Source organism: Poromitra crassiceps, assembly GCF_964638095.1.
Source record: "Poromitra crassiceps genome assembly, chromosome: 10".
In the NCBI taxonomy this organism is placed as follows: Eukaryota; Metazoa; Chordata; class Actinopteri; order Beryciformes; family Melamphaidae; genus Poromitra; species Poromitra crassiceps.
In genome coordinates, this window is record NC_139631.1 from 50,177,570 (window position 1) to 50,193,250 (window position 15,681).

Genomic DNA, 15,681 nt, shown 5'->3' on the forward strand with positions numbered 1-15,681 from the left:
CAGCCGGAGAAGATAGGTTGATTTCACCAAAAACAGACGTTTCAAACTAGAAGCTGAGATAATGAGCCTTTTGTGAAATGAAGCATTTCAAGCACATCACTGACTCTGAAGCTAATATTTTCTGATGTAGTGACACCTCAAAAATAATTTCCTTCAATAAAACAGCGAAAACAAAGGAATTTTGATGACAAAATAATATTTTTTAGCTGCAACCAGCAGCGCTGGCCCCTGCGTGCGCAGACCCTACACCTTCTTGCTGGTCTTGATTTACAGTTGGTGGGCATCAGGTATTCTTGCTTGTTTGCCAATCTGTCCATCTAGCCTGCTGTCTGGGTCGGTGTTGTATGGTGCCCTACGTGCCCCACCCCCCTCAACTGCAAACTCCTCCGTGGGAGTGTCTCTGGTGGCTCTCTGCTGCACGTTTGCTCTGCATGTTTCAAAGTGCGCTACACCCAGCTCTATTTTCACATCGTTCCGCCGTTTTTGTCGCCGGCTCCCAGCGCTTCCAGCTGAGAATGATTTGGCTTTTCAGAAAGACGCTGGTGTCGTGCTCCTTTTCTGGCAACTAATAATGTGGAGGGGCTATCGCAGCGGAGACGGAGGGGCTCAATTGTGGGACAGATTGGCTGCTGTTCACAGGCACAGCTAACGCCTTTATATATATCTATGAGATCATCCTTGAGTCTAAGTCGATGTTTGAGGCAAATTTGATGAAATTCCGTCAAGGCGTTCCTCAGATATCGCGTTATGGTAGGGCTGGGCGATTAATCGAATTTTAATCATGATTATGATTTGGGCTGTCCACGATTATGAAAACAAGATAATCGACATCAAACGATTTTGCGGCTCTTGTCTCTCTCATTCTGTCTTGTGTTATAAATCAAGCGCACCCCTTCGCTCGGCCCCTCCCCCAAAGCCCAAAGCACACCAGCTCGAGTTGTGAAATGACTGTCGTGTGAAGAGCCACTGCACGTTTCTCCTCCCCGCTTATTTCCGTGGTAGCACAAGAATAAATGACAGAAGTCACAGAAAGAGAGCCGCTGGTCGAGAAGAGACGTGAAACAACGTATGTGGGGTGGAAACACTATGGTTTCGCCGAGTTTAAAGGACCTTACACTGCGCATATCTTGCACTGTTTGTTCCAAGTCTGTGGCTGTGACAGGTGGGTCAAAACTCACATCGCAATTCCGTGCTGTATATTCGCATCGCTCTTGATGTGTTACATTACACATCAACACATCAAGAGTGACAGCACGGAATTGCGATGCGAGTTTTGACCCACCTGTCAAGATATGCGCGGTCGTGGCAGCACCCCACAACACGACCTCTCCTTCTTTCGTTTAATCACTTGAAATCCACTCACAAAGTGGTCTATGACCAAGAAATAACGCTAAACGAACAAAGAGACAAAGCCCCATCTAGTTACTCCTGCCACCGCAAAGTGTCATCGATTCAGGACACTCTTTACAATGCGACCGCATATTCAACAGCTAACGAGCTCACAGATAAACATTAACAATAGCCTATTATAAACCTAAACGTAAGTCGCTTTGGATAAAACCATCTGCCAAATGAGTAATTTAATGTAATGTAAACGAACGTTACTCAATAGCGTTCTCATTTGGTTAGATTTGAGGTTTAAGGACTACTAGTTCAGATGTTTACCAACATATTGAATGTAGATTAATAGTTGCAGTTGGTTGTGGCAGTTCACTGCAACATAGTAGGCCTACATGTACTGTATATTTATTTTAGTTTTTATTTTATTTCTAAATCTTTGCACTTTTATTATTTATTTTCACTTATTTATTTATTTTCAATTATATCTAAAATCCGAGGACATCCAATGTTAAAAAGAAAAGCCAGTGTCAATGTTCAATAAATTCATGATGTTCTCAATGTCAATGAGTAATCGTGTTAAATAATCGTGATCTCAATATCAATCAAAATAATCGTGATTATGATTTTTGCCATAATCGAGCAGCCCTACATTATGGTAGCATTTTTCAATAAAAAGTGAAACGACACAGACATGATGGTTTATAGTGGGACTTGATAAGGGGCATGATAAGTTGCTCAACTAAAAATTTGATTTATTTAATCAAATGTCCGTGTGGCCTGGCCTACGTGGGGAAAACACAGGGGCCTAGGCCCTTAGAACCAGAATTTACAGAACATAGGAGTTGTATCCGTAATCAGGACCCATGTAATCCGTTGGCAGTCCATTTCAGTGAGGCAAACCATCCAGTGTCCTCCCTGAAATACATTGGGATAGAACAAGTAAAAACTCCAAGAAGAGGAGGTGATATGAATGCCCTCCTTCTCAGAAGGGAGAGTTTCCATATATTTACTCTCCAGACTCTTACACCCAGAGGCCTGAATCAGGAGTATGACATTAAACATTTCCTCTAAAAACATGTTTTTGTAATTATAAATAGCCCAAAAATCCAATCAAGGTGATGAATACCCCTTTCTAATGGTCTTATAATACTCTTTCCTAATATGTCTTTGCTTCCCTTTGTGTTATTTACATACTAGGGAGTTTTGTGCTCCTTTTTGCTCCCGTTTTATCAAATTTAAATTTGAAAACTTTTCCAATTTATTAAATACCGTAATCTTTTTATGTGTGGAATCATTTTTACTACGGTCTGTATATTACAATGTATTGTATACAACCCCTACTTTTATATTCTCTTGGCATCTTGTGTTAGGTTGTTTTTTCCAGCACTTGCTTTTTTTCAGCACTTGCTATTTGTTGCAAGTCCCTATTGCTCTTTCTCTGTTCCCTGTGTATTTGTATGCACTTGTATACGACCCCTGGGTTGAGTAACCTGTATCAATTATGTTTGGATATGCCTCACCCTGAGGTGTGCCGATTGCACCACCCACACCAGCCACCCATAGAGCCTATTAGCCTATGATTGGCAGTTTATATACTGTATATGGGTGGTGTCAGTCACCAAACATTTCTGACCTGAAGAAGATCCAATAGGATCGAAACGTTGTCTATTCTTGTGTCTCAATAAACTATACGACATGGAGTAAGTGTGCAGGCTCTACCTTTTTTCATTTATATTGGGACTTCCCATGCCTGCCCCATTCACTTCAATAGATCTGGCCCCAATGCAAAATTCAAACATTAGTAACATGACAATAAATTACTGTGCCTTTCGTCATCGTGTTCTATCTGCAGACTAAGCAGTCATTGGCTTTCAGTTCTATAAAAGCCGCTATTTTTTGTATTGACCATTAATTGAGTGATACACTTTACTAAAACAATCATATTATATCAGAAGTGGCTTTTGTTTTGTGTTAGTGATGTAGATTTGGTTAGGTCAGGGCTATGGAATGTTAAATCATCCATCTTTGCTCACTACATCTGCCTTTTGTCTTCTTTTTTTACCCCAGGTGTGCATAAAATACACGTTAAGAACTTTTTTTAATGCAAAAATGTGAAATAATTATCAGTTATCGGCCAGAAGAAGCAGATATTTATCGGTTATCATATCGGCTGAAAAAATCCATATCGTGCATCCCTAGTGTGAGTCCTTGAAAAGCACTATTTAAGTCCCGTGTGTTATTATTATTATTACTATTGTTATCATTATCATTATTATTATTATTATTATTATTAGGTAGAGACAGACCAGGGTATATGCAGCAATCCTGAGGTTAAATTGAAGACTTTTTAAATACTTTTTCAAGACCCTTCCAATAAATTTCAAGACCCGATCACCACTTCGAGCTGTGACCGATTACATCAGCGACACACCTTCAACTAATAGTAGGGTCATCTGTGGCACTTCCGTGACCGTGGAGAGCGAAGGTCCGTTTCTCAATGGATTTGTCATCTAGGAGGGTTAATAAACAAATTTAGGCGGGGTGTATTTTTAAAAAAGGCGGGGAAAATATTTGAGAGACCAAAATCCAAAATGGCTGCTGTGGAAATTAACTTTTTAATGCTTTGACCTACAATGATGCACAATACATGGTTTCAGAGCTTATTCTGGTCAAGGAATACATATTTGGTGTTTATATAATGATTTGACCTATTTTTGACCTTCAAATCCAAGATGGCTGCCAATTTTGAGGCAGTTTTTTCAAAATCGTCATAGAGCCTTCATATTAGGCTTGAATGACAGGTCTTCTCATGATGAGTTGAATAATATACAGTATAAGTACACAGAAGTAATCTCTGAGGTCAATAAAGTCAATGTTTGTGTGTAAACAACAGTTGCTGATTTGCGGTTTCCCATTAAATAGGGTAGGCTACTCAGAATATGGTGTCCAGTTCATGCCATCACATTTTCATAATGAACCAAAAACAATTTTGCACTATAGCCTAACATAAAATAGTATTCTGTATGCAAAGCTAGCAAGGTTAGTTGCTTGAGCTGAATTTAAAGGTCAACTCAAAACAAACAATGAAATTAACTTTGAAATTAAAACTGAATCCTAGGCTACTAAATTTCATCAGCACACAGTAAAGGAAACTTGTCTTTGAACTCAGCTGACTGTCTAGTCCTAATCCCTGTTGTGCAATGTCCCTTTTCAGTGAAGTTTTTGTTTTTGTTAAGAGTATGGACTTTTAATCTTGACCTTGTTGGTAGGCAACGGCCCTTTTTCAGTCAAGCATTTTCAGATTAGCTCAGTCAGTCTGTGAAGCAGTCAGTGTCAGCACTTGCGCGAGCTCGCTTTTTCTCTAACTAATGTTAACATTACACACTTTAAGACACTTTGTTTGAGGATATCAATGTTATTCACTAGTCTAAAGATAGTTCTACCATCAAGAACATATAAAACAAAAGCAAAAACCATTTTTATTTGCAGAAGTCATCATTGATATTTGGTGTTAGCTAATGTTAGGTAACGTTATTATTTTTAGCTAAAGTTAATGTTATCTGTCTCCACACTTCTGTCAACTGACATATGCATTTGCTTTTGAAAATAAACAGCCTGGCTTGCTTAAGCATAACTGAAGATTAAATAGAAATATAACATGACGAATGCATGTACCGATTGGTTGCCCCATCTTCCCAGGAGGTGGTGGTGTAAACATCATCAAATTTATCAAGTCCTGACCAGTCTTGGGCTTTTAATTGTAAGCTGTCCCATTTGCCTTGATTTATTGTATCGGTGGGCTTGCAAGGCTTGTCACATTTTAGGACACATTCATAGGACATTGTGTGCTTTGTCTTTCATTGGGAGGGAAAGCAACTCGCTATTATATTACTGTTATATTGTATTGCTGTTATACGCTGTTTATTTTCAAAAGCAAATGCATATGTCAGTTGACAGAATTGTGGAGACAGATAACATTAACTTTAGCTAAAAATAATAACGTTACCTAACGTTAGCTAACACCAAATATCAATGATGACTTCTGCAAATAAAAATTGTTTTTGCTTTTGTTTTATATGTTCTTGTAGACTAGTGAATAACGTTGATAACCTCAAACAAAGTTTTCTTTTTATATATATCCCCCCCCCCCCCCCCCCCGATTTTTTTATCCCATTTTTATCCCCCATTAGTGCTAACGTAATTTCTTTATCCTGGTTGCTACTCCACCCTCTGCCGATCTGGGGAGAGCCGAAACTGGCTCCATGCTTCCTCCGAGACATGGGCAGTTAGCCAGCCGCTTCTTTTCACCTGACAGGGGAAGCTTCACCGGTAGGACATAGCACGTGGGAGGTTCACACTATTCCAACCAGTTCCCCTCCCTCTGAACAGGCGCCCTTAACGACCAGAGGAGGAACCACATTAGCAACCAGGATATTGCATGTTTTTGGTGAAGGGGGTTCCTATATGAAGGAAACCCCCGGGAGGCACGGGGAGAACATGCAAACTCCACACAGAAAGGCCCTTTTGACGACCCCACCCGGGCGGTGGGCACTCGAGGACATGCGGACGGGCACGCATTCCTTCAGCGTTCACATCGTCCCAGGTGGGAATCGAACCCACGACCTTCGAGCTGTGAGGCGATAGTGCTTACCACTACACCACCGTACCTCCTTTTATATCCTCAAACAAAGTGTCTTAAAGTGTGTAATGTTAACATTAGTTAGAGAAAAAGCGAGCTCGCGCAAGTGCTGACACTGACTGCTTCACAGACTGACTGAGCTAATCTGAAAATGCTTGACTGAAAAAGGGCCGTTGCCTACCAACAAGGTCAAGATTAAAAGTCCATACTCTTAACAAAAACTAAAACTTCACTGAAAAGGGACATTGCACAACAGGGATTAGGACTAGACAGTCAGCTGAGTTCAAAGACAAGTTTCCTTTACTGTGTGCTGATGAAATTTAGTAGCCTAGGATTCAGTTTTAATTTCAAAGTTAATTTCATTGTTTGTTTTGAGTTGACCTTTAAATTCAGCTCAAGCAACTAACCTTGCTAGCTTTGCATACAGAATATTATTTTATGTTAGGCTATAGTGCAAAATAGTTTTTGGTTCATTATGAAAATGTGATGGGATGAACTGGACACCATATTCTCAGTAGCCTACCCTATTTAATGGGAAACCGCAAATCAGCAACTGTTGTTTACACACAAACATTTACTTTAATGACCTCAGAGATTACTTCTGTGTACTTATACTGTATATTATTCAACTCATCATGAGAAGACCTGTCATTCAAGCCTAATATGAAGGCTCTATGACGATTTTGAAAAAACTGCCTTTTAGAGCTCAAAATTGGCAGCCATCTTGGATTTGAAGGTAAAAAAATAAGTCAAATCATTATATAAACACCAAATATGTATTCCTTGACCAGAATAAGCTCTGAAACCATGTATTGTGCATCATTGTAGGTCAAACCATTAAAAAGTTAATTTCCACGGCAGACATTTTGGATTTTGGTCTCAAATATTTTCCCCGCCTTTTTTAAAAATACACCCCGGCTAAATTTGTTTATTAACCCTCCTAGATGACAAATCCATTGAGAAACGGACCTTCGCTCTCCACGGTCACGGAAGTGCCACAGATGACCCTACTATAAAACTTACTATACATTTTGAGTTTGAGATTGCAAAACTAAACGGTCTTAGTTTGCCATAACTTCTATGCACTTCTATGCAGCGCACACACTGACACAAAAAACCTCACCGCACTGTCAAAATCCCAACACTCAGTCCAGTCCAGCCGCCCCATTAGCCAATACATCAGATCGGCAATTAGGCCCCGCCCCCTTTTAGGGTGAAAACACAAGCCTTTCCACGTTGACTTCAATGTAAAATAGCACTACCCCAGAAAATTATAGAAAAATAACAATCAATCTTGTTTATTAATGACCCCAAAACACCATGACATGACAATATATTACAACTCGCCTGGCCATAGAATGGGCAAGACACATCGGAAATATTACTTTCACCCATCTAAAATCATGTGACTCATGTCACATATTTACATTACAGCCCCGGCTGGTGGTCATAGCGACCGCACATCTGCCCTCCGCCCATACCATAACCCAAGTAGGTTATAACGTATACTGTTAAAATTAAATCCATAGACGTAACTTTTAAACTGGTTAGGAAATCCTGTTGCCTCTATATGACCTGCATGGGCAATGAGACCATCGGCCAGGAGAATGGATATCAATTTGTTGTTATTTAGCCTACATGCATGTACGCTACGGGGAGAAGGGAAGCCAAGCCACCACCCCGGCTTGCGCTGCGCGCGGGACGGGAGTTGCGCTACGGGGAGAAGGGAAGCCACTACCCTGGCGGCCTCTCACCAGGCAAGACCGCGGCTTCACTAAACCCCGGCCTCTGGCCTAGCGGAGCCGACGTTACACGCACAAGGGCTTCCCGAGCACTGCAGCGGACCAAAATAAATGAATTCACGTAAACTTTTAACAAAATCTTTGGACATGCTATTCACATCGAAAAAAGAACACATTTAAACACATTTAAAGGGTCTTGAATTTGAAATCGACTTAAGACTTTTCAATACTTTTCAAGGGTCTTGATTTTCCCTAAATTGAATTCCCAACTTTCAAGACTTTTCAAGACCCCGCGGATAGCCTGCAGACAGACAGAAGTCTCACCAGCAGCGATCTGGATCTTGCAGCCGGACTCCAACTGGATCCTGGTGATCTGTTCTCCTCCTCTACCGATTACTGAAGGGGAGGAGAGGGGAGAAGGAGAGGAGAGATGAGAAGAGAGGAAAGATGAGCGGACATGTGGAGAGTAGAGGAGAAGAGAGAGAGAAGATGAGGAGAGAGGAAAGGGGATGAGAGGAGAAGATGAGAGGGTAGAGAGGAGATGAGAGGAGATGAGGAGAATGGAGAAGAGAGAAGATGTGTCTGCAGTCTGTCTAACATTAGCTTACACCAGGGATACTCAACTTGCTTTGCCCGGGGGCCACTTTCGTGAAATGATAGAAGGCCAGGGGCCAGTTAATGAACAATCAATATACATTTTTCTGTAGCGGATTGTAGGTTTTTGGGGTGTCAGCCGGAGTTTAGTCTGACAATGTTGTGCACACCGGATAGGTAAGTTAGGTTAAGTACATACATAAGTGCCTGGGTAGCGAGCAGACGGCGGTATTTGACAATTTAGCAGCTAAATCATAGATTATTGAAAGATATTCCATATTCCAGACTGAAATGCTATAACAGAAGTTATATCACAGTTGAGTATCACTGGCTTACACCGATCTCAGTTAAGTAAACAAATTAAGATAGACGGATTTGTAGTTGTCATAGACTGTGCTCCATAGTTGATTGCTCTATTGCTGACAAAAAGTGTGTTATTGTAAGTCGCTTTGGATAAAAGCGTCTGCCAAATGACGTAATGTAATGTAATGAGACGGGGACCACCGTTCGTGTAGACGACGCTGTCGCAGCTCACGGGACTCGGGAGCAATATTTATGTTGGGGTAGCTAACGTCCATGACTAGTGGCTACGCTACATAGCTAATGGTAAACAACGGCAGATTGACCAGAACCAAGCGATCTCTTTCCACCCAAAACATGTCTGAAGTCATCAGTGTGGGAGCATTTCGGCTATAGAAAGGACGACCAGGGGGGTTGTTCAAAGATGTCGGCTCTCCAATCTGCAAAACCTGCTGAAAAGCAGTCGCAGCTCCAACACCTTAACCTACTTCAACATCTGCGTGATCACCATTCAGCTTTACACGCCAAACTAGTGAAGGTAATGCACTAAGTAACTGAGCAAAGTGACAAGTCCAAGTCAAGTCTCTTAAGGATGAGCGTTCTATCATCTGCTGCATGCAATCCAGTCTGTTTAGAACACTGCCATGCGTGACAGGGCTGGGGCAGAAGTAAGGCAGCAGGTTAACTACATAGAAGTTGAACAGTGAAGCGGAGAGAGAGAGTAGGACAGTGGAGCTAGTGGGCAGAGAGAGAGATAGACTGAAACATTGGTTAATTATACTTTGGCAAGTATGACATCACCGATGACATCATAGCAACAACTATGACATCACCCACCCAGTCTGCTCAGCCAGAAAGGATGACATCATTGATGACATAATGACTGATGACATCACTGATGACCTCATTGCTCGAGTGACATCACGTCATTAGGCAATTACGATGCTCTTTAGGCTACATGTGGGCAGAATTCAAAATACTGTCAAATTCAGTTTTTGAGATACAATTATTTTTTCTTCCCCCCCACCCCCCCGATTTTGTTTATCCCATTTTTATCCCCCATTAGTGCTAATTTAATTTATTTATCCTGGTTGCTGCTCCACCCTCTGCCGATCTGGGGAGAGCCGAAACTGGCTCCATGCTTCCTCCGAGACATGGGCAGTAGCCAGCCGCTTCTTTTCACCTGACAGGGGAAGCTTCACCGGTAGGACATAGCACGTGGGAGGATCATGCTATTCCAACGAGTTCCCCTCCCTCAGAACAGGCGCCCCTAACGACCAGAGGAGGCACCACATCAGCAACCAGAATATTCCATGTTTTGGTGTGGGGTTCCTATATGAAGGAAACCCCCAGAAGCACAGAAAGGCCCCTTTGACGACCCCACCCGGGCGGTGGGCACTCGAGGACATACGGACGGGCACGCACTCCTTCAGTGCTCACAGCGTCCCAGGTGGGAATCGAACCCAGGACCTTCTAGCTGTGAGGCGACAGCACTTACCACTGCACCACCATGCCCCCCTAAAATGTGCACACTTCAACTACTGTGACAGCAAAATCTTGTCAATTTTTTCTGTGAAGATTCAAGCTTTATTTTGCTAGAATTTGCAGTAGCTATTTACAGTACCGTTTACAGTAAAACATTTTGATGCACTGTGGGTTAAATTTTTTATCAATCGAAAATTTTTTGTGTAGGACAGTCTAACGATGCAGATGCTGAACATTGGTGCCGCTTCGCTGGCCCAGCCACTAAAGGCTCATTTCCACCACATATAACAGCACAGTACAGCTCCACTCTATCTGGTATTACTCGGCTCTACTTAATATAGACTCTGTTTCCATAGCAAGTTTACTTGCCTCCGCCCACACCTGGTCGTCATATCGACCGCATATCTGCCCTCCGCCCATAGCCGAAGTAGGCTATAAGTATAACGTTAAAATGAAATCAATACACAGAACTTTTAAACTGATTATGAAATACTGGTGCCTCTAAATGACCTACAGTGTACATGGGCAAATGTGACAATCGGCTAGGAGAATGGATATCACTTTGTTGTTACTCAAACTCACATGCATGCACTGCGCGGGGACGGGAGAGGCGCTACGAGGAGAACCCCAGCGGCAGCTCAACAGGCAAGACCGCGGCTTCGCCTGCGGCCTAGCGGAGGCAACTACAAAGGGCTTCCCGAGGAGCGCATGTTAAAGCTGAGCAAGGAGATCGATTTTATTTCACCAGTGCCGAAGGCAGCAACACAAAAGACTGATGGAAATAACATAACAGAAGAGAAGGTAAGCTAACTAAACTGGTATCCAGCATTGACAGTAGATGCCTACAGTAAACACGATTGTGCCTGACCAATCAGTCGTCTGCAGTGTTTTCACGTCACCATATAGTACCGGGTCCACAGCCCTAGAACCTCAACAGAGCAGGGACCAAAAGCAGCACGACTCAACCCCGACTCAACCCGGGTTGTCCACGTTTTTGATCGGTGGAATGAGACAAAAAAGCGAGACGAGCTGTGCGGGGCCGCGTTGATACCAGCGGTGGAAATGGGCCATAATTATTATTATAGCTGCTGCGCAGCAATGGGTCGTGGCCGGCCACTGATGACATCATCAGTGATGTTACAACACTGATGACATCACTGATGACATCATCAATGATGTCACAATGCTCAATTGCTCAAGTGACATCACTTATGACATCATCAGTGTGTGTGTGCGTGTTTTCCCAGGATAGTGAGGGCATGTCCCACCGTTCCCCAGGATGGTGAAGGCATCGATGCTCTTTAGGCTATACATCAGGGCAGGACTCAAAATAGTGTCAAAAATTCAGTTTTTGAGATAAAATTCCGAGACTTTACACACAACATTTAGCGATAATTTGCAGTAGTTGTTTACAGTACCGTTTACAGTAGGAGTAGGGTTTAATAAGTTTTGCAGTTTTTGCAGTTTTGCAGTCTTTGGACTTCATAATTGGCCATAGGTTGCAGTGTACAAAAGTTTCTCCTCACCTGGGCCCACATTTCGGTGAAAGTTGCAAAGCCGTACCACGTATGCCTGATTTGTTATGAATTTTCAAAGTTTGAAACTTTAGATGGTCGCTGTAGTGCCACCATCAGGACTATTGGCGAAATAGTCGCGTCAACGAAGTGGGGCATGGGACTGGACCTTTGTGCAAAGTTTGAAGAAGAAGAAGACGAAGAAGAAGAAGTTCAGTGATGATGTCACTGATGAGCTCGACCGCACAGTGGCTGAGCTGCGATGCAAGCTGCAGGGTCAGCTCGACGAGATGCAGGGCGGGCGAGGCTGCGCAGTGGCCGAGCTAGCAAGCCCGCACAGGGGGCAAGCCTAGGAATCGAGCGTGCGTAGCGTGCGAGATGCCTAGTTTGCCTAGCATAATTCCATGCACATTGAGAATCTAATATAACAAATACATCTAATATAAGATGGTTATCTTAGCCAGTAACATGCTTTAGATTTTTTATTTTACATGTATTGTTATTATATTATTAATATAATAAGAATATAATAATAATAAGAATATATGATCATTACATATTGTTATTATTATTACATCGAGTATAAATAGAGGCAAAGTGACTTACTTCCTGCTTTAGCACTGTACCAGAGATTTTCATCCGCCATTTATTTTCCCATAGACATTTCGTAAAATGCAACACCAACGAAAAAATATTTTCTTTAAATCCGTGATTTTTTTACGTTTTGGTCTGAGTGAAATGTTATGTGGTCTCTCCTGTTTCTAAATATATCTGAACCGTTTAGTTTGACAAAGTAAAAAAAAAATTACAAGCATTTTACGAAATGTCTATGGGAAAATAAATGCGGATGAAAATCTCTGGTACAGTGCTGAAGCAGGAAGTGACGTTCCACTTGGGCTCTCTATTGTCACGCTAAATGTTTTTACCCTGCCGTAATAATCAGCCTTGTGAGCGCAGGCTCAGCATAATAAATCAGCATAGGTCGCTCTATGCTGATCAATTTAAAATGCCAATAATCGGCCGGCTGATTAATCGTCTACTTCTACCTTGTTCCACTGCACCATCATGGCTGGAGCACTGTTGTCCAAAAAGGATAAGAGCCTCGCTCCTACCTTCAATACAATCTTTGTCTCCCTTCCAGCCGGTAGAACGGAAACAGTATGGCTGCCTCTATCTCCGCAAAATGTTCGTCCAGAAGCCACAATATTGTTAAAATAAATATCAACATTACCAGCTAACAGATATCAAAGCTGGTGGGCTTATATGGAAAAGATATGGAAAGAGCGTAACTCGAACTGGTTAAAAGTGACTAACGCGGCGTTTTGAGCCAGAACGAACGGTCAGAACACTACGTTAGCAAACGTAATGGCCAAGGTAACGGCAGATTGTATTCACTGTAATATTAAATATTGCATTTGTGACACGTCTGCATACGTGAGCGTTGACAACCCGTTGACGTCAGCACCCGTTTCTAGCGCCTGACCACATTTAACTTTGCGGCCAAAATAATGTTATTTGTAGGGCTGTCAAACGATAAATGTATTAATAAAATCGCATCGATTAATCGCATCTTTGTATTGCATGTTTAAAAAAAAATTACGTGTTATAGTCGGCCCTTAATCGCATCGCGGATTAACGCGTTAACGCTGACAGCCCTAGTTATTTGTCAACAGAATACAGTGGTGAAAACTTTGGCTAATTAGCAGAGCAGGAAAAAAACACAGCTACACATGAAATATCTTAAACATGACAAAACTGACTGGAGGGGGGCTTTAAGGTTTTGAAATGAGCTCCTTATAGGAACATTTCATTCCATGCTGACAGTTAGCCGTGTGTGTGTGTGTGTGTGTGTGTGTGTGTGTGTGGTACTTACTGAAACCCACCATCCTGTCAGGGACCTTGTAATCCTCTGTGATCACCCTGTAACACACACATGCATCCAGTCAGACAGGGGCGTGTGTGTGTGCGCACGTGCATGTGTGTGAGTGTGTGTGCGCGCGTGCGTGCGTGCGTGCGTGCGTGCGTGCGTGCGTGTGTAGACAGACGTGTCAATAAGTGATTATGGTATGGTGATGTACACTGTAGGGGGCAAATCTATAAAACTTATCTCACACACAGTTTTCTCACCCAAAAGACCCTTTTCACAGCAGCCAGTTTGTGTCACAAAGCAAGGTAAACAGGTCCAAACAAAACATTGAGAGCACGGGCAATGGAACACCTAATATGGAATGGAAGTTGGAAACCATCATTAACTCATTGAGTGCCAGCCACTTTTGGAAAACGGATGCTCCCAGTGCCAGAGTTTCAGAGCGTTTTCAGTGATTTCTCGAGGCCCACAGAATATTGTGTAATATTACTATGTAAACACCGAACACGCCCAAAGAACGTTGAGACTCTCTTCTATCATCAGCAAAAAAAAGTTTATTGATATCATTTTCCGTTATAGTTATGAGCCGGAGAAGATAGGTTGATTTCAGCAAAAAGAGAGGTTTCAAATTAGAAGCTGAGATAATTAGCCTTTTGTGAAATGAAGCATTTCAAGCACATGACTGACTCTGAAGCTAATATTTTCTGATGTAGTCACACCTCAAAAATAATTTCCTTCAATAAAACAGTGAAAACAAAGGAATTTTGTTTGGCAAAATAATATTTTTTAGCTGCAACCAGCAGCGCTGGCCCCTGCGTGCGCTGCTGGTTGCAGCTTCTTGCTGGTCTTGATTTACTGCTAGTGGGCATCAGATATTCTAGCTTGCGTTTGCCAATCCTGTCCTGCTGTCTGGGTCTGTCTGGGTCAGTGTTGTATGCTGCCCTGCGTGCCCCACCCCGCTCAACTGCAAACCCCACCTCCGTGGGAGTGTCTCTGGTGGCTCTCTGCTGCGTTTGCTCTGTACTGAAAAGTGCGCTACATCCAGCTTTTTTACAGCGTTCCGCGTGTATTTGTCACCGGCTCCCATGCTTCCAGTTGAGAATAATAACAACTCCACCACTAATCATGCGGATGGGCTATCGCAGCGGACACGGAGGGGCTCAATTGTGGCAGCAGATTGGCTGCTGCAGGCACAGCTAACGCTATGCTTCATGCATATCGATGCATACGGATGCGATTTCCGTTTCCCCATGACTTCTTCTCTGTTTTTTCCTCGCCTTTCTGTAATCTGGAGAGCACTGTCGCCACCTAATGGGTCTGTAAAATAGCTTTTACACATTCAACATCCACCATACTTTCACAGGAGATGGATCAGGCTTTAATCCACGTCCCACCGTCAAAAAACACAATAGTCGTCATTGGCACTGAACGTTACTATTTGAATTGACGACTATAGTCGTCATTGGCACTCAATGAGTTAAACGAAAACGGCAACATTTTTGGAATTTCGCCTATCCTATAATAAAATTGCCTATGTGGACGGGCAGGAGGGGGCGGTGTCTGTAAAAGTCACGATTTAATCAAGCCCGGCCGACCGATACCACGCCACACACACACCCCACCACACACAGACTCGGCATAGCGCCGCCTACTGGCAAACACAAAAAGCGCTTTACGTCGAGAACCGTTTGTCCAATCGACTTCAAATTTGGGGAGTGCACTTAGGGGGGCCTGGCAAAATTCTGTGCCGGATTCCGTGCTATTCAGCATAGCATGACCTACTGGCAAACACAAAAAGCGGTTTATCTCGAGAACCGTTTGTCCGATCGACTTCAAATTTGGGAGTGTGCTTAGGGGGACCTGATGAGTGCAGTGCTGAATTTCATGCAATTTGGCATAGCGCCACCTACTAGCAAACACAAAAAGTGGTTTATGTCGACTTCAAACTGGGGGAATGTGCTGCTGGGAACTACCCAGAACACACAGACATTACACAACACAATACCGGGCCGGAGTCCACCAGCTACACGGCCTGATAATATAGTTTGTTATTTTCCGATAGTAAGACTGTGTGTGCATTACAAAGTAGCCCCACGCCGCTCCTGCTAACTACAATGACAATGAACAGTACTACAGCCTACACCTATTGGGGCTTGGCCAGCCCCGGCTGGGTCACCTGGGCGAGGGTGTATGATGTTG

General features: G+C 42.9%; 1 protein-coding gene across 4 annotated transcripts in view; it reads right to left on the reverse strand.

The window, feature by feature from the left end:
* LOC310783885 (far upstream element-binding protein 3-like) overlaps positions 1 to 15,681 on the reverse strand; it is a 208,407-nt gene that overhangs the window by 118,596 nt on the left and 74,130 nt on the right. For all 4 annotated transcript variants that reach the window (XM_083644796.1, XM_083644797.1, XM_083644794.1 and 1 more), the window contains exons 4-5: positions 13,489 to 13,535; positions 8,047 to 8,118 (exon numbers count right to left, since the gene is read on the reverse strand). In XM_083644796.1, coding sequence (XP_083500922.1) covers positions 8,047 to 8,118; positions 13,489 to 13,535 — 119 coding nt within the window. The remainder of the gene's footprint in view (positions 1 to 8,046; positions 8,119 to 13,488; positions 13,536 to 15,681) is intronic.